This window comes from Meriones unguiculatus, chromosome 14 (genome assembly GCF_030254825.1).
Source record: "Meriones unguiculatus strain TT.TT164.6M chromosome 14, Bangor_MerUng_6.1, whole genome shotgun sequence".
NCBI classification, from domain to species: domain Eukaryota; kingdom Metazoa; phylum Chordata; class Mammalia; order Rodentia; family Muridae; genus Meriones; species Meriones unguiculatus.
Window position 1 is genome coordinate 25,251,788 of NC_083361.1, and position 19,374 is coordinate 25,271,161.

Genomic DNA, 19,374 nt, shown 5'->3' on the forward strand with positions numbered 1-19,374 from the left:
CACTTCTGTTTTTTTCTATATTAGTTTATTTGCTTTACATTCTGAGGGTGTCCTCTCCCTCCTCTCCCCCCAGTCCCCCAACTTCTGTTCCTTCTCCCTTCCCCTCTCCCTTTCCCCCCAAAAATCACATCAGGACTACGCACATCTTCATCCTCTGAGGCCAGGCAAGGCATCCCTGCCAGGGGGAAGTATTCCAAAAGCAGGCAATAGAGTCCATGTTAGAAACAACGCTTCCCCCACCCCGCACTTGCTAGGCACCCCATATGAAGACCAAGGTACCCATTGGCTACATGTGTGCAGGGGGCCTGGGTCTAGATCATGCAAGCTCCTTAACTGATGTCTCAGTCTCTGAAATCCCCCATGGGACTAGGTTAGTTGTCTCTGTTGGTCTTCTTATGAGGTTCCTGTCTTCTCCAGGTCCTTCCATCTTTCCCCCAACACTTCTGCAGGACCTCCAGAGTTCTGCCCATGCTTGGCTGCGTGTCCCATCTGCCATTTGCAATTGTGCTAAAGCCTCTTAGAAAAACAGTGCCTTGACCCTCACAGAACCTGAAAAGATGCCCTTCTCAAGAGACACAAGAGGCACTGTCCATGGTGCTGCTTGTCCCAACGGCCCTGGCTTCCAAGTCTCAGCTCCAATTTGAGTTGCCAAGCACGATGTGACAGGTCAAACCCTGTTCCGCCTGTAAAGCTTCTACAGAGCGGAGGAAGGAAGACCAAACTCCATGAAACAGCCCAGCAGATGAAGAAAGTGCAGAGACAGAGCTGAGCTAGGCCCCATGCTCTTCTACTCTTCAGAGTTCTGACACTGCAGCTGGCATTTCTTGGCATCTTCATGGATGTAGCTTTGGTTCCCCCCCTACGGTTGGATGAACAGACATATCAGTCAAACACCTACAGTCTGTCTTCTGATGTCCCAGTATATTTGGGCCCATCATCAAGGAAGAATAAGGTAGGTACAGATATAGAAGTAGAGTTTCACAGGAGCAGCCACAGGTACCATTTTCTCTGGGCCAGGAGCTGCTTTAATTTTCACATCATTCAGTCATTTTATCTCAACAGTAATCTAACTTTATTGTGACTTTATAATTAAATGCCTGATCTTGCGACTTGCTGAGATCTGATAGGCAGTAATGAGCAAATCTAAGCAACCCTTATTTTAAAATCCTCATTCTTTCTACTCTTCAGGTTGCCTCTTGTTTTGGGTCCTTGACTCATTCTCAATGATGCCCCCATATACATAGGCTTCATCTCGATCGGGGAGGTAATGACAACCTTTGAGGTGTTCTGTTCCCTGTAGATGCACCCAGATGTGGCCACCAAACATCTGGATTTCACCACCCAGACCTGGGATCACAGATTAGCCAAGGAATCAAAAGCTCCTCACAGTTGATGTTCCCCTAATCCTCTGACTGGGGAAAACCACTGGAACCACCTGACTCCACCCAAGTTCATGTCTCTATATCCAGGTTTCAGTAGGGGGTCGCTCTACTGCTAGATTTTTCCATAGGGGAAAACATTGCCCCTCATCTTCGCACACTTGCTGACGATGCTGACACATCGGTTATTAGAACCACCATCTAAGTGCCTTTTAATTTCGCTGCACATTTATTTGAACTACAGTCTGAGTCACCTGGGATGTGCTAGGAAGATTAAATTGAGGATTCCAGTGACTCATTTACAAATGTTTCCAGGGAATGGCAAGAAATTGGAGGGCTATTTCCCACCAAAAACAGAGCTCTGGCATCCTTCCCAGATGATACATCCCATCTGCTGACTCTGTGAATGGGCTGAACAGTGCATCTTCGTGGGGATGGGATAAATAAGAAGGCTCTTCTCCAGGGATAAATGCGGTCTGGACAAAGAAACAGGAATGAGCATGTAACAACAGTGAAGGGCTGTTTGAAGTATACACACTTTGGCCTATTTATTATTTGGAGAGCTTCGACACAGTGTGGCATTTAATTCTTATATTAAAATATGTCAGCCTTCCCTACAAGGCAGTAATCAACTGTGGTTCGCTCATGTCCGTCCACATTTAGTCTGTGCACATGCTCATCAACTTAATGCAAGTCCCAAAGCCTCTTGTTTTCCTCTCCTGTCTAGCTCCTTTCAAGTAACTTCTTTCCTGCCAGGCCCTGGTGGTCTGAGTGTGAGAGCAACAGCATGGTGGATCCCAGCATTGTGCTTGAGTCTCTCACCCTTTCTGGAACACCACCTTTCACAAAGAGTAAGCATGGGCTATGTGGTCTCCCAAGCTCCCTGCAGCCAGGATTCTCTATGGATTCCATGTTTCCTTGACTTTGAATCCATGTAAATGTCGGCGCACCAGCTTCTCCAAACCTAGCCCATGGGATACTCAGGCCCTGTGACCAGAGTCAAACATAAAGTTCACTAACTGAGGTTTCCTATAGGCAAAGTTCTTCCTGAATGGTAAAATCCTATAACCAGAAGGCCCCTTTAGAGAAGTGGGTTACAACCCCTCATTGTATCTAGAAAGGACGTTGTCAAGAGAGATTTACAAAATGCCCTGGTGAGTGAATGGCAGAATCCCCCACAATCCTACGCAATGTTGTTGACTGGTAGCTGTTTGTGGATGGATACGTAGAAAGCCAGAACCCAACTCAGCTGTTCCAACTGCTATCCCAGCATGCTGCACTGTCCCTAAATCCAGGAAATTACAGACATTTCCTGACCTGGCGTGGCAAATTCCCGAGCCAGCCCTAATTATTTATCACTTAGTTTTGATAAGGGATGGACAACGAGATGCTGCGTAACAAGAGTATGAGTGGAAGTGGAAACTCAGACCTCGCCAGACAAGTTTCCTGGGCATTTTTGCTGGATTAATCCTATGTTCTGAAGTTTGGCAAAGGAAAGGAGAGAGAATGAGGATATTCCAGATAGTGGACTATAATTCTCCTGCCAAGCGTGCATAGGTCTAAAGAGCAAGACCAAGAAGACTCTATATGTTTATATGAAGCCAAAAAATAAGATTTCCTGCAGCAGGTTGTGGCAAGTGAATGGCTACTTCTCTCTCTCTGGGAAGTCACTTGTACCAGTTAGTACTGCTACAGACACTGAGTGCAATGACTTACATTTTGGGAATAAAACCTATTGAAGCCAAAATCTGAGTCCCTATTTGTCCCTGATCCTTATGCTCTGGATTCCTTCTGAGAGGCCATGTGATCTCTAACTACTGTTCAATTTGATGATAAAGGGCTGCTTGTATTTTAGTAGAAGACTCTTGATGACAGGACTCTGCAAAGCTACCTCTGACTTTCAGCTAGTGTGACTATCTTTCCAGAGTCTGATGTGAAAGAGGTGGGGGGCCCTTCCTGATCCTCACGAAGACAGCAGTGATGAGGCCCTCTCACCTAGAGGCCCCATCCACCCCAGGTTCACTCACTGATGAGGGCTGTCACAATCTCCTCCATGTTCTCCAGGAAGCTGGTGAGGTGCTGGGTAAAGGACAGATGTGGGGAGGTAACCTGGGCCACCACAGCTGCAGCCTCAGCTCGAGTGGCCTCTGAGTGGCTGTCATCAGTCAAGATGTCGGCCAAGCACAGGATACCGTCCACCTGCAGATGGAGAGAAAGAACTTCCTTGTGTGCCTTGAAAGGGAGGGTGCCGCTGCTTGTGACAGTCATGAGACAGAAGAACCAACTCCTCCTACCCTTGACTTCTGAGAATAGCTCATACCTCTTACGGAGCCAGAGAAAATCTGAGGATAAACCCCTTCCCAAATTACCCAAAATTAGGCATTTAAGTGCCTCTGCTTTGGGCCCAGGAGGGATAAGTGACCTCCCATAGGCTTTCTAGATGGCAGACAGCAAGCCAAGTGTCCAGGGGCCGACCTCGGCCATTCATCACTACAAAATGCAGTAGAAAACTACGGTTACTTACTGATCTTCTGACCCTGAGCTCCAACCTGGGCTCCATCTTTCATGCTGTGTGACTTCACAACTCTGACACTACTCCCTCACACACCAGCAGGGCGTCGGGAGGTCAGGATAAAAACGGGGGATGCTTTATGGAGAAGACAAGTTCAAGAAGTGTGGCTCCCTCCTCTCCTTTTCTTTTGCAGCATGCTGTACTCACTACCTCCCTTCCCCTCTTGTCCTCCACAGTGTTCCCCAAAGAAAGAATGCTGCTTCCGTGGAAGCCTCGCTCTCTCTGCACAAACATAGAGGTAAAGGTCTTGTTGGACACATTTGCCAGGGGAAAAAAAAGGCTTATTTCCCTGCTTTACCCTGGCCAGACCTGTTCTTGGCACAGTAATAGGAGTCACTTCTAGAGTGCCTGTAGAGTGCCAGGTTCCAGACTTGGTAGAATGAGCATGTCACTGCATCACTGCATCAAGCATCCCCATGTCACAGAAAGAAAAACTAAGAAGAGATTGTTCATCTGCCCTGGAGCCTTAAAGTTCAGACTCATGGATTTGGAACTGAACGGTCTGCTCTTCAAGACCTGGGTTCTGAAAATGATATTAGCCTTGCTCCTGAGAAGTTACACCTGAGCTTAAAACCTACTCTCAGGAATCAGTAGGTGAGGGGGAGCAGGATCTCACCACAGACATATCATTAGTGCTCCTACAGTTCCTTCAGGGGCTAGGATGCCAGGCAGCTAAGGACCAGTGCTGGGGGTGGGGGGAAGGCAAGGGAGGGACAGGAAGATGCCTTGACCGATGTCCTCCACATCCAAGATACCAGCTTGAGCCTCCTGTCTCTGCATCCGTCCCTCTTGCTACTAGCTCTAGCGGGGCCCCAAGAGCTCGCCCTTCGTTTGATTAATTACCACGGCCACCCCTGACCCCAGTCCTGTACCTCCCTTAAATGGCTCTGGGGACCTGAAAGGTCCATTAGCTGTGAAGGCCATTGGTAATTTCAGACTCAAAGGAGACAAATATGGAAACAAGAGCCCAGTGATCAGCCCACAGTAAAACCCACCTGGATGTGCTTAATAAAAGGAACAAACCGCAGTCAGCCTGCCCCTGGCAGGCCTGGACTCAGGCCAGGTATTTTATTAACAGGCCCTTGGAGAGGCCTCTTTGAGCCCACAGGGCAGCTGCAGGCCTGGAAACAGGAAACAGCTCTACTGCCAACATAAGAAGCCTCTCAACTGACTGGCTCACATCCCCTTTTCTCCTTCGAGCATCAGTCAAGAGTGTTGCTAAGAAGCTACGAGGCCTCTAGTGGAAAAACATCTCCACTGATCCAGTGCCCTCAAACTTGTCTTGACTGTAGCTTCTGCTGCTACCCTGGTCTCTGAGTCTGTTGGAACCCCGGTCAGACTCAAACAAGTGTGCTGCCCTGGTGCTCAGCTAATCTGAGTTGGTGGGTCCCAGGAACCAGTGAAACCCAAGGCCCAAATATGAACCCCTCTCTCCAGGCCAGACCTAAGTCTATGGCCTGCATAAGTACAGATCAAATGCCAAAGCCTCATGCTGCAGAAACACTGATCCAGCGGAGAGCACCCCTGTGGTGGAGGAAGTGACTATCATCACAGATAACCATGCTGCAGAGTGATTTCCCACAGGAGGTTCTACTTCTTCTGAGAGCCATCCTTGACTTGACACACCCACAGTCCAGCTTGGGAAGATGGCTCACTCTGGCTCCCCATGCTCAAGTATGTCTGCTATTTTCATCATGTTAATGCGAAAGAACGTTGTTTCTCCAAGTGGGAGGGATTGTTGCTGCATCAAATTAACTGCGGATTACTTAAAAGAGAATCCTTGTGCCCCTCTCAAAGCTATTCTACCAGATTCATGGAGAGGCTGGAAATCTTGGCTAACAGGTCCACAGAGAATTTGCATGCTGCTCCAGAATTAGCAGTATAAGATGATGTGATTCCCTAACTCTGTGTCTGTCTGCCTGGACTCCTATTCTGCAAGAATGGGGACCATTGAGTTCTTGATGCCTGACATGTACTTTGATTTTGGAAGATGGGGAAAAATACCAGAAAGTAACATTTGACCTAAAACTTGAGGATACATTGTAGATTAATACAAATAAAATGATGGCATTGTAAACTAGAGGAGGCTATGAGCAAAGACTCAAAGAAAACAGAGTTGGAGGCAAGTTCAACCTCAAGTCCACAGATCCTTGACTCCAGCTGTTGTGGACTCTGATGCCCTTGTAGCTCCTGGATTTTCCAGAGGACCTGTGGGTCCCTGGATGTTCAAACCATGAGCTGCATATTGTCTTGCCTTCTTCCGGTATATTGACTAAGCTTCAAATTGCCTCTGACTGAGTACTAATTATGAAATACAGCATCCCTTCAACATGAATCACACAACAGATATTACTCATCCTTACATACAATACATACATAGCATACATATTCTTACATACTCATAAACTACGTGACCTATGTAAAGGAATAGAATACAGAATGTATGCTTATTTATTGACATTTGAAAACATGGAACATATAAGTAAATGAGGGGTAACATGCTTTATAAAGATTCCAATAATAAAATGGACACCTATGGGAAGATCTATGTACGCTGAATAGTTAGAAATTCTAAATCTTAGAAACGGCATTAAGCTAAGTCTTCTTCATCTCATCTCTCCAATCACCTACACTGAAAAGGCTTCATCCTTTTCTGAAAAGGCTTCATCCTTTTCTGAAAAGGCTTCATCCTTTTCTGTGTTATTGATGCCCTTTGTTTCTATTAGATCTCTGTCTAATAAACTAAGTTTTATGGGTTTTAAAACAGACGTAATGGTTCTATCATCAACAAAGCAAGTTATACTTACCAACACTATAGAAAGGTATTTAGTGCCATATACTTCTGGTTTTCATAAAATGCTTATAATTTTTAGTAAATTGATGGTTTGGACGGGCCATGTCTCCAGTAGGCACTTGGTCTCCAGTTGGTGATTCTGTTAGGGGTAGCTATGAAACTTCCAGGAGACATAGCCTTGCTGGAGGAATTACACCACTAGTGGAAGGCTTTGAGTGTTAATAGTGTCACCCACTTTCTCCTCTCTCTGCTTCCTGTGTGCAGATAAAACATGATCAGCCAGCTTTCTCTTCTGGCCACCTGCTGTATGCCTTCCTACAGCTATAGACTCTCCCTACAGAACTGTAAGCCCAAATCATTTTTTCTTTAAATTTGGGTCATGGTATTTTATCAGAGCAACAGAAAAGTCATTGATAAAGATGAAGCCATAAAACTCTATTTTAACTGGACTGAATCAAAGCCCATGAGATTGAGTCTTTTATATTGTTTTGGTTTCCTTTACGTGGTTTGCTTGGGCTTTGCATTTGGTAAGCTAGGGGACCCTATTCACGTGTCTTGCTTGTTGTTCTACTGGGTGGCTTTTTGTAGGAGCCAGATTTCCTTGGTTCTGATGCTGCTGATTTTCCTCATCCTGCCACTAGCAGCTGCCACACAAATCAGTCTCCATACACACCACCATCTCCAAGGCTCCAATCCAGCCTGACTCACCAGAGCTCATCACCAAGGGCTGCATGCCACTAGGTTTGGCATGAGCTTTTTAGCACTCACACCAATTCTTAGAATATCAGAATGTGCAGATGTTGGGGGACAAATCTATTAGTCTGAATCCTGCTTCTTAATACTTGAACATTTTTTTTACTCCTTTGAACCTTTATCCTAAAATTTAGGGTAATAATACCAGTGTCAATGGCTTTCATTTTTCTTACAAAATGGGTACTCGAAACATCGACTTGAACAGAATATTGCAATTATTCAACGAGAGACTGCATGGGCAGTACTTGCCACATGGTGGCGCCATCATTCCATCCTCTTCCTACCTCGGCTTAATCTCCTGATGCCTGGAGGGCCCTTAATACTCTGTGCCTCCGAGACTCCTAATGAGTACCCCTCCAAGGTTCCTCTCTGCAGTCTACTCCAAAAGTGAGAGTCTCAGGCCTCTGGCTAGCGTGTCAGTCAGCTTTCCTTCGTCGTGGCAAAATATTTGAGAAAATCACCTCATAAGGAAGACAGGTTTGTGTGTTTGGGCTCCTGGTTTCAGTGGTTTCGTGGCCCATGGTTGCTCGGCCTCTGTGCTTCAGGCTCATGGCAGCACAGTGCATGATGGTAGCATGTGACAGAGGAGGCCTGTTCACCTTATGGCAGACAGCTGGTAAAGAAAGAGGAAAATCCAGGGACCCTCTTGATGGGCATCGCCAATGTCCTAGCTTCCTGCCATTGATCCTTACCTTCCAAGGTTCCACCAGCTCCCAGCAGCACCACAGGCTGGCAACCAGGTCTCTATCATGTGACCCTCTGAGAGGCATTTAGGTGTCAGGGGATACACAAGTTGACCCACTTGTGTAGACATGAGATCACACCATCTAGAACCAAGACTTTTAAGTGGGTATCATCTGTGACTGACCGGGAATGCTAAGATGCACAGCTACAACCCCTTAGCCAAGAGTTCAGCAACTCCTGGTGCTATACCAGGATTTCTATTGTCAGTCCCTGTGTGCCCGCACTGCGGCAAGCGTCTAATTAGTCAGCAGCAGAAATAAATGACAGAGGCAGAGAAGTGGCAAGAACAGAGAGAAACAGAAACGAGAGGGTGTTGAGGGAGAGGCAGGGGAGAATAATAAGCTCACACAGGACTTGGCTCAGTCACTCTCATTTGATTTTCTGTACCCCTTACGCCTCCTGCTGAGAACTCTCTCCATCCTGACCTTCTCTCCCAGGACTCCGGCATAGTTCATTTTAAAGGCTTGTGTCCTCCTCAGCTAGTAGCATCTCTCTGTTTGCTCTCTTAGCCTCTTCTCCTTGACAGCCATATGCCAGCTTTTGCTGCTACTCTGTGCCATATTGGAAACTAGACTCAAATCCACATGGTCTTTAGGTCTCACTGGTGATTCTAGAAGCTCAGTTTTGACCCCCTTTTCCCAACACGCATATCTACATTTCCAAACCCTTACTGGACCACTTTCTGTTTCATTTAAAAAAAAAAAAAAAGGTCTGTATATTCCATGAGCACTTCAAACCCAATTTGCTTAAAACTAAAATGTCTTCCTCCTACCTCCTGTTTCAGGCCCCGGTCAAGTCACCTACCTCCCCAGACAGAGGCTATCTTTGTCCTTCCAGCTGACACACCACTCTGATCAGATCACAGTTGCAACATATATCACCTGATATGATCTGTCCAGGTCACATGTGCGGAAATCCCTCTTTAGTTTGAAGCCCTCAGGGATAACCCTGCACTGAATTTCCTTAAAGTCCTTGACAGCCAAATGAGGCCCAGTATTCAACAGCCACACTCTGGTAGGGGAAGAACAATGAGGAAATAGGCAGAAAAGCGGGGAGACGACCCAGGCTACACCATGCAGCATGTCAACTCTGATCCTTGTTTATGGATCCTTGCCCTGTGCCTTCCTCTATGGAACCTCTGAGAAAGAAAGGGAAGAACTGAAGAAATGGCCAGGTCAGTGGAGGTCATTCATCTCAGTTCCTATGAAAGGCCAAAGGGTGGCCCTGCTTAAGGCCAGTTCCTTAAAACAGTAGCCCCATGTCGGGAAAGCCTCCAACCCCTAATTGCCCATTTCCCATCCCTAGTCATAAACTTGGTGCCAAGAGAGTCATATAATCAAAGCACATTCGCATCCTTAAAGAACTGGCTGCAGGAAGCACTTAGAGATAATTAGCTCTTACAGAGAGTGGTATGGATGGGCCTGAGGGCAGATGTTCCTGGTGAGTAGGTGTGTATGTGGGGATAAGATTGTTCTGGCTGAGGCATCACCTGGACAACAGGGCTCATGGACCCGGAGTCTGGCACGGAGGGAGCCAGAAAAAAATCATATTTTTGCTGAGGGTTGGAGGAATGTGACGCTTGTGTATCTGGGACACTCAAGGTATAGAAAATTATGTCAGACTTATAAGTAGCACTGAAGGTCCATCATACATCATCTGTGCTGGTCAACCATCTTAGTTTCGTGTTAGAGCCTTTGTTTTGATTGTGCCTTATGTGTAATTTTCAGGGGGTGCCAGAAGAGCTAGCTAGTGGCTTATAGCAAAGGAATTGTGTAAATGGGGTGAAAATCTAGCCATGGGAAAAATTACAAAGAGTGTCATTGCCTCTTCCATCTCTCCTTTACTCTCTCCCTCCCTCCTCCCTCTCTTCCTCCTCCCTCCTTTCCTCCTCTTCTCCCCGACTCCCACCTCAAAATTAAGATCTCCCTGCCTCAGCCTCCCAGGTGCTGAAATGTCAGGCACCACAGCCAGTTCCTATGACTTTATACCTTCACGATTCTACTTACTCAAGTATCTAAGACCTGCAGGAAAACTCAAAACAAGTGGGAATTTCAAAGAGACTGGAATCGAGTTCCTGAATCCTGGAAGAATGGGTCAATTCATCTATAATATGATCAGTCAAAAAGAAATTTTAGTTATTGTCAGAGAGAAAAACAAACACAAAGGTGGGTCAGAAGCAGAAATCAAAGTATGAACTAGATTGGGACAAGGTTTGGGACTAAGTTGTGTCAATGCCCGTGGTCCAAGACTCCCCTTATAAAATGACATACTTGTTTTAGACTTATGGTGGAGCAGACGACTCAATAGAAATCCACAGAAATTAGACAGGCCTCCAAAAGATAACTGTATCCTCCCCTCAGCCAACATATCCAGACTCCATCCCACCTCTCCTGTTATCTCAAACACAAGTGGATAAATACAAACACAAAATCAAAATAAAAAATGGAAGAGTGGCTAGCAGGGTTGTGTGGCCCTTTGGAGGGGAAAGCCAATTAGACAGAGGGAGAAGCTGCACAAGCAAAGAAAGAAGAGGGGGGTGTTTTCAGTGGAGACAAGCACTTGGGAGTGTAACTAGAAAATAATCTCCTGTGGGCAGAGGAGCTTCCTTAAATCGCATTTCAAATAGATGCTCTGAAGGCATTTGTGTTAGGAAACGTAGGAATGTTGGGAAATGTGCGCCTGTGGAGGTTACACCTGGGTTCACAAATCACACCACGAGATCGGTTCCACGTGGGAGGTTTACTAGGGGAAGGGGATTGCAGAGAGGGGGGGAGAGAGAGAGAGAGAGTAAGAGAGTAAGAGAGGGACCACTAGTCGGGGTGGGCCCTTTAAGTCGGAAGGTAACCACGCCCTCCAGGTGTAGTCACCTGACTGACTGAGGACACATAACAGGTTGCTGGGCAACCCCAGAAGCAGCTGGTGTTCCAAAATACTAACAATTTGGCTCAGGGTCCTTGGGTCAGTGTTACTAGCCTCGTGCTACTATAACAATGCCAAGTTTTCAGCCAAGTCCCATGGAGGCCCAGCTGGGACCTGGGTGGTAGCCAAAGTGCTTAAGTCAGTGAACTCTCAGATGACAGGTGCCATCATCTAGGAAAGTATTAAAAATTGAAATACTAGTTGGGCGTGGTCACATGTTCCTTTGATCTCAACACTTGGGAGGCAGGGGAAGGTAGATCTCTAAGTTTGAAGCCAGTTTGCTCAAAGAATGAGTTCCAGAATAGCCAGGGCTACACAGAGAAACCTTGTGGTGCAAAAAAATTAACACAACCTTCAGAGTTTGGAGACTGTGACTGCTTTCTAACTTCACTTCCTCAAGATGTGTCATACACGGCAGTGAAATGCTCAATGTCAATAATATATTAGTCTTCCTTTGAAATCAGCAGCAAGACATCCTAACACTCTGCTTGCCAATGCAATCACACAAGAAAAGAGACAGTGACTGAGAAGAGGCAAACCTGCCATTCTTCGTGCCATTCTATACACATCCTGCAGATGCGCAGAAAAACGTGACACTGTCAGCACTCTACTAAGATGTGTAAGTAGGTTTAGCACAACCATGGGTATAATATCAAAGGTATATCTTCCAGTATATTAACAGCAACATCTCAAAAGCCATAATTTAAAAATACAGCTTACATTGCCATAAAACATAACTATGAATAAATATTTAAAAGACGTGTAGGGCTCACTCCTTAAAGAGAATCTATACTAAGGAGTGAAATGTGTCACGTTCGTTGATAAGAACACTCTGTCTGAGATGTCAAACTTGTACAGAAATTTAAAGAACTCTTAAAGTATCAGTAGGTATTTTGTGGACACTAAGAAGCTGGTTATAAAATGAATGCAGAAACACAAGAAAATTGCTAATATAATATTAAAGAACAAAGACAGGCTACTAATACTCTCTCTTTTTATTATCAAATTTCCAAATTTTATTAGATTGGGGAACTCAATGTTATACTGGTAAGAAGGATGGTCCAAAGAGAGAGAGAGAGAGAGAGAGAGAGAGAGAGAGAGAGAGAGAACCTAATAGAACAGAAGAAATGAAGCCCTGAAAGAGCATCCACCACTTTGTGAACATGGAGGTATCACTTCAACTTAGGGATGGTCTTTTCAGTAAATGGTGTAGGCTGCATGGGGGAGGGGAACTAAACCTGTGAACACCAGGTGAAGTGAGTCTTAAGTCAAAACTGTAAACAATGAGCCTCCTTGGGATGGATGGCTTTTCTAACTACACACAGCCTGGCACCAGCCAGGAAGACTCTCAATAAGGGACTTTCTAGATCAGGTCGGCCTGCAGGACATGTCTGTGGGACTTGCCTTGATTGCTAACTGGTTTAGGAGGACCTGGCCCGTTGTGGGTGACAGTGGTCCCTAGGCAGGGACTCCTGAGCAGTATAACAAAGGAGGAAGCTAGCTGAGAGCAAGCAAGCTAGGACTCATGCGTTCATTGCTCTCTGCTCTTGACTGAGGGTGTGACGTCAGCAGCTGCTAAGAGCTCCCGCACTGTGACACCCCAACCTCCAGTGACAGACTACAACCTAAAATTGTCAACTCAGATAAACCCTCTCTCCTCTAAGTTGCTCTTTGTCAGGACATCTTGTCAGAGCAACAGAAATGAAACAAGGACAGTCTCAAATAAAAAAAAACAAGGGAATATAGCCCTTGTATCGTTTTGGAGAAAACAAGGATTTCTTAAATGGATGGAAGTGGCACTCAGCATAAAAAGAAAGATCAATAAATAGGAGCTTAACAGAATCAAGAATCTCTATCTATCAAATGACAGCATTACGAGGATGATAACGCAAACCGCAGGCTGACAACATTTATTCTCAATATCTCTATCTGAAAAGGGATTTGTGTCTGGAATGCATTTTTAAAATGTATAAATCAATAAGGCAAGACAAACGATGCAGTATTTTAAAATGAGAAAACATCTCAGACTGACATTTTGTTAAAAAAAAACAAAAACAAAAAACAAATGGACAACAGGGATAAGAAACAGTGCTCCAGATCATTACTCATCAGAAAAAGAAACTTTAAAATCATAATGAAAGATGAGTTTGTGCCTGAGTAAGTCAGAGGCAGGGGACTGCCTCATAAATCTACAAGCACCGTCGTCTGTGCTTCTGAAGTGCTCTAAGAGAGACCCCAGTGCCACTCTAGAATCTTACACATCTCTCGTCTCCATGGGTCTTCCCTGTCCCCCTGTCTCTCTCCACCTGTGAGGCTCCTCTTTTTCATAGCCCTTCCCTCTCCCAGTTTCTCCTCATTCTTGTGGGTGACCAGCAGGCCCACCCTTGCTCTCAGGGAATGGCAGGTGCTGACTCCTGATCCATGGCCTAAGCTAGGCCTTCTACACTGTCAGTACCAGAAGATGGCAGAAAGGGAACCCTCCCGGCTCCGGTCTAGTCTGCATGAATGCTCTCAATCTCCCATTTTCTTCTGCTACCAGAAGTCTTGTATCCCCTACTCCTCTCCCAGTGGTACTTCTCCACTCAGAAGCCAAAACACAGCCCAGTTTGGGTAGCCAAAAGCATCACCTCTACCCCGCCTCCGACCCCCAGTCAGGTTCCCTTTGTGATGTCTCTTAAGGTACAGCTTCCCTCCACCTCAGCACCAGCATTATGTTCACGCTCGATTCTCTGTCTTTTCTGAGTCCTTTGGGTTCTAAGGAGGAAGTGCACACTGAGTACCGTTTTATCCGTAGGCCTGCATCTTCTCAGTCCTGGTCACCACACACAGAGGAGGAAGGGAGCTTTCAAAAGCACGGTACAGGGACAGAATGCTGCAAGTTCTGCTTCAGCGTCATCTCTCACACACCCAGGGAACGGGTACCAGAATCCCCAGCGGAGAGAGCTCAACAAACACCTCCTCGTTTTCCTACATCACATTGTCTCTTGCAAAATCCCTTAATGCTCCACACACTACCAAAATCTTCCTTGTTGGTACTGGGAAACGCCCTTCTGTTTCCTTAGCGGACCAGTAGCCTCACTGCCAATGCCAGCATGGCAGCCGCCACCCAGGAAGCACGCCCAGTCTCAACTGCTCGCTATGAGTCTCACCTGTCTCACACTGACCGTTAGTCCTGGCCCACCAGACTCCTATGTCTGCTTGGAGACATTTTAGTTGAGTGCGGGCTCTGAGGAAAGAGGCAGAGAGGAGAGCCTGGCACAAACCCGGAGGCCTAGCTCACATCCCGCAGAAATCTTTCAGCCATTTTAGCCATTCTTTCCTTGCTGAGGGCCCTATGGGTTTTACACGCCACCCCCACCCAACCATCTGCTGCCTCCACCTCACACAGGCCCCTGAAAACGCTGGCAGAGGCTTTTGGAAGGCAGGCCTTCTACACCTAGGCTTATCCCTGTGACTGCTGGTATGTATATCAAGTGTGAGCACGCGCGCGCGCACACACACACACACACACACACACACACACCTCTCTCCACTAGCAAACAATGTTTCCTCAGTCATTGACCTGCACATCTGTAGCGCCAGCCATTTCCTTGACAAGCCAAAGCAGCTAGCAGGATAGTGTAGTGTCCCTTGGTGCGGTATGAGTGCCAAAAGGGCAAGAGGGCTGTTGGGAAGTCAACTAGCAGACATGGGGGGGGGGAAGGACCTTCAAACAAACAAATAAACACCTTCTTAAGCTAGCCCAGCAGAAGCCGAGGCCCCACAGGAGGAGGCGCCATCAAGGGACGGCAGGTGCCTGTACTAGAAGCTCACAGATCATCACCCCAATTTTCCCTCAGATGAGCTCAGAGGAATGCAAAGCTCCCTGCGTAGCCGGACAGCACCTCCAGCCCCACACGCGGAAGGGCAGGGAGCGGCAGGGAGCGGCAGGGAGCATGCTCAGTAGCAACCTGGGAGACAGGCGGGTTTCTGTGCGCAAAAGGCAAAGAGCAGGACCAGCTGCCGACCCTGACAACCTGAGCTGAACCCCCTCGACCCACACGGTGGAAGAAAAGGAAGAACTCGGTCTTACAGGGTGTCCTCCGCATAGGCACTGGGGCACGTGCTTGTGCTCTGTCGCACGTATTGATTAATTAACTGTAAAAGATGCACAGCTGATCCTCTGGGGAAGCTTTGGGGATAGGGATTAGGGATATAGTAGGTTGCGAGGCCTTTCGTTTTGAGGATAATATTTCTGTAGGAAACATTGGCTGTCTTGAATTTTAAACACCAGCCCCACATACGTCGCAGGATATATTTTTCTGGTCCTAACTGTTGCTTCTGGGGCGCAGAGCCCAATAGCCACAGCAGTTCCAGGAAAAGGCTGCTCTGCGCATCCGGACAGGGCTGCCAGTGGAGCTCTTGTCCACCAGGGGCCGCTGCTGCACAGCACATGATGTCCCACAGAGGCCCGATCTGCATCACTTTGGTATCCCAGACTGCCAGGCAGGGAGAGCTCAGCTCCCAGCCAGTGGCCCACCATCTCCGTGGAATTAAAAAGCAAATAAGGAGGCACACGGGGACAGGACGGGGGGAGCTGAATTTGATTCCACCTTTTCAAGCCGTACTCCTCTTCGTTCCTGCCCTGGGAGACAGACTGGAAGCTAGACTGTTAAGAGAAAGACTGTAAGAGAAAGTTAGACTCCTTAAGAGACTGGGTTACTGCCCTCCCCTCCTCTGCCCTGCCCCAGTTAGAGCAACCCAACTAGCTGACTGAGGCCCTGAGGCGCTCCGCCCAGCCCTAGCTTTTTTCCAGGGCAGCTGAAGTCATTGTCAGGTGTGGGGTGGAAGTGGGGTCTGCTTTCAGAGCGCTCCTGTCTCTGTCTCTCTCTCTCGGTTTTTCGAGACAGGGTTTCTCTGTGTAGCCCTGGCTGTCCTGGACTCCCTTTGTCGACCAGGCTGCCTGCCTCTGCCCATCTCTTAATCAAGAACTTCCCCTAGGATAAGAAGGGGCTGTGAGTCAATCAAAGAGCTGGCAGCCACAGCCTTCCTCCCCCCACACAACTTCACTTAAATGTCAGAACTGAATCCAGCAAAGTAAGTTGCTGCCTTGTCTTTGGGCTGCACAGTGTGGCCACTATGGCCTCTTTTGGATCATGGAGGAGAGAAGGAATCTATCTGAATGAGAGAGGAAAAGCAGGGGGCTCCCAGGTTGGGCCTGTGCCTCCCAGTGTCTACCCCCGTCAGCCTCAACCTGTGCTTCTGTAAAGCGGAATGGTGGTCATCACTGCCCCAAAAGGATTGGGGGGGGGGACTTGTTAATTTATTTTATATGTGCTATTTCCTGACAATGGTGCAGGGCACAGTGGAGGAAAAGACCCCTCCTAAGCAGGCAGCAGAGCCTCCCCCTCGCCCCTTGAAGCCCACTTCTTCCTTCCTGCCCAGCCTCTTTGCCTAGGCCTCCCTTGTCTCCATCTTCCATTCACCCCAGAGCCTGAAGGGTGAGCTGCTGAATGAGGCAAGCAACAGTTTCCCTTCCCACACCCACCCACACCCCCAGAGATTTTCTAGTTGGACTTGAAATTGAGCTCATCTGGCCTCCCCTGCTCATCTTTAATTTCTTTATCGATCTTCATTAAACTCTCCCTTTGGCTCCAGGACAAAGTGAACTAACTCCCTATTTCACACACAAAAAAGGGGGGGAGGGGTAGAGATAAAAGTATGTTCTTCTGAAAGTGAGACTGCCTCTTGTCTAAGGCTAGAAGAGCAATTTCTAGAACTGTCTAGAGAGCTGGCTCAGGTTGGCTGAGCACTGGGCTTGGAATGTCTGGTCTCAGACCTGCATGCATCTCTTCCTCAGGCGCCCAGCTCCTCATCTAAACAAGCTAGACAGAGGCAGTTATGTCTCACACTCAGGTCCTAACGGGAGACCTGTCATACTGTTAGCCTCTGACAAGGGAGGGTAACTTCATTGCACAGAAGACAAAGCCAAAAGTCAGAGAAAAGTAACTAGCTCCTTGGGGCACTTCTTCCCCAAACCCTGCAGTTCTTGGCCATGCCAGTCTGCGGTGCCAGTGTTTCCAAGAAAGCAGCTCTGATCTGTCTATCTCAACTAAATTTGGAATGTCAGCTCTCACTGAGCTGTGTGGCTTTGAGACCCTCACTCATTTTGGGCTCTGGGTTGTCTTGCTCCAGTCATCTCCCAAATGTCGTCCTGAGAATACTACCGTCTCTCTGGGCTCCCCTGATTCACTGAGCAGGAAGCTCCTTAGATACACAAAGCCCCATAGCTCAATGGCCAATCACAGGGTCCTTTACATGGCCTGAGACTGCCTCCAAGCACCTCGGTACACCCACTGGGACCAAGTCTGCACCAAGTCTTTTGGTTCTCTTTTGGGACCAAATCTTTTTGGTTCTCTTTCACCAGGAATTCTGAGTGGAAGAAAACTCCTTTGAGGACACAGGCCAGCCACCCCAACCCTATCTGTACTTCTGGGCTCTCCATGCCTGACCTTTGGAGCAAGCTGCTTACCTTCTCCCCTAAGCCTAGCACAGGGCCAGTTAGTGAGACATGACTGTCTGCCAAAAACCAGGAAAAGTGGCTGACTTCTAGAAGGGTACTTACCCTGAGGGCAAAAACAGTGTGGAGCCTGTAGCTGAGCTAAACTAGACCTCTTTTAGGCATTGCTAAGGAGACCTGTAGGTGTCTCTGCCCTCTGCCCTGACCAACAACTTGAGCCCAGCTCTGAGGGAGCCATTCCCCTGTGGCTCTCAAAAGAGGCAGATCTTTCCAGGGTGGCAGAGAGAAAGAACATAGGGTTTGGAACAAGGTAGGAGTCTATTATTGTCCTTGCTCCACATGTCCACCATCTACAGAGAGGTCATTGGACCTCGGGAGAATCAGGCTTAGATCCAGGACAGCCTGCCCCTCCAAGTCCACAGTGCTCAGCTACACTGGAGCATTGGCTTCCCAACGCTGAAAGAATGAGTCTGCAGAGTGAGTGATAGACGGCAGAGTGGGTGATGAGTGAGACCAGGACTTTATCAGCGCCTTAGCAATCTGACTTGGAGGAGAGGAGCGCCGTTACCATTGAGGTGGGGGCCAGATTACCTGGGTTAAGTCACAGGCACTTTTTTAGTGTTCTCAGAGTATTCACAAAGCAAGCAAGGCAGGGATGTTAAGCAGCTTTGGAACCAAGGCTTAAATCCTGCCTCTAGCACTGGCTAATGATGTGACTTTTGAGAAGTCACAAAAGCTATCTGAGATTGTGGCTCCTCGTCTTCAAGATGGAGATGGCCATAGTGCTCAGCTCATAAGTCACTGGTGTGATACTGGAGGCGGGTGTGCACTGCAGTGGTCCAGGCCCCAGCACACACTGAGTCTCACTGATTAGCATCCCTTTCCATTTTCAGAAAGCAACATAGGATACTCAGGCGACCCAGCCCTGGAACAGAGCTGAAGAATCTTAGCTTTTTTTTTTTTTTTTTTGAGCAGCATAAGATGGGAGCAATGAACTGCATGCAGCCATTGTAGCTGCAGTTTTCAGCTCTGAGAATGAAAGTGCTGCTGTGCTTCTTCCTTGGTTTCTGCCTGCTGCCGTGGATGATGAGTAAAGCCAAGCAACTGGCTGCTTTAGAAGGTCTGATTATATCAGTCTCCCTAATTACTTCTCTGTGCTCTCCACCAACCTCTACCAGGCCAGAATGAAAGAGGGTGAGAAGCAGACCTGGTTTGGGCCATTTGGCCATCATCCAGGGAAGATTTGTAGGGGCTGGGGGGGTGGTGGGTTACACACCACGTAAGCTTAAGCAGCTCCTTCACCGAGTTTTTCTCATCGCCACGCAAGCCAGTGCACATGCGTACGCACTATCCTTACACATTCATACTGCGCACTGGGAAGGAGAGAAATGATATCTGGCTTAGTCTTGAATCTAGGATTTGATTTGAGCTCTGCCAGACCTTACCTGTAAGTCCTTAAGCAAGTAGCTTCCCTCTTCCAAGCCCATTTGCCCATTGAGTAGCAGGGCCCATTAGCCTCAACCCATTACCTCCAATCTAGGGCTCTCGGCCTACCACTAGGTACAAAAGATTCTAGTGGGAATCTAGTGGGAAGAAGGCTTTCTGCTCAGAGTGCGAGCGAGAGCTTCTCTGCTCTCCTGCTGTGTGGCCTTACGAAGATGGCTTTCCCATGCAGAGAGACTCAGCCCTGAGAGTTCCAGAAGAAGCAGAGTCA

The 19,374-nt window shown here is 47.5% G+C and overlaps 1 protein-coding gene across 4 annotated transcripts in view; it reads right to left on the reverse strand.

Annotated features, from left to right (window-relative positions):
- The window catches only part of Insc (INSC spindle orientation adaptor protein), a 104,749-nt gene that overhangs the window by 15,863 nt on the left and 69,512 nt on the right, over positions 1-19,374 (reverse strand). For all 4 annotated transcript variants that reach the window (XM_060366995.1, XM_021638614.2, XM_060366993.1 and 1 more), the window contains exon 8: positions 3,407-3,578. In XM_060366995.1, the coding sequence (XP_060222978.1) occupies positions 3,407-3,578 (172 nt within the window). The remainder of the gene's footprint in view (positions 1-3,406; positions 3,579-19,374) is intronic.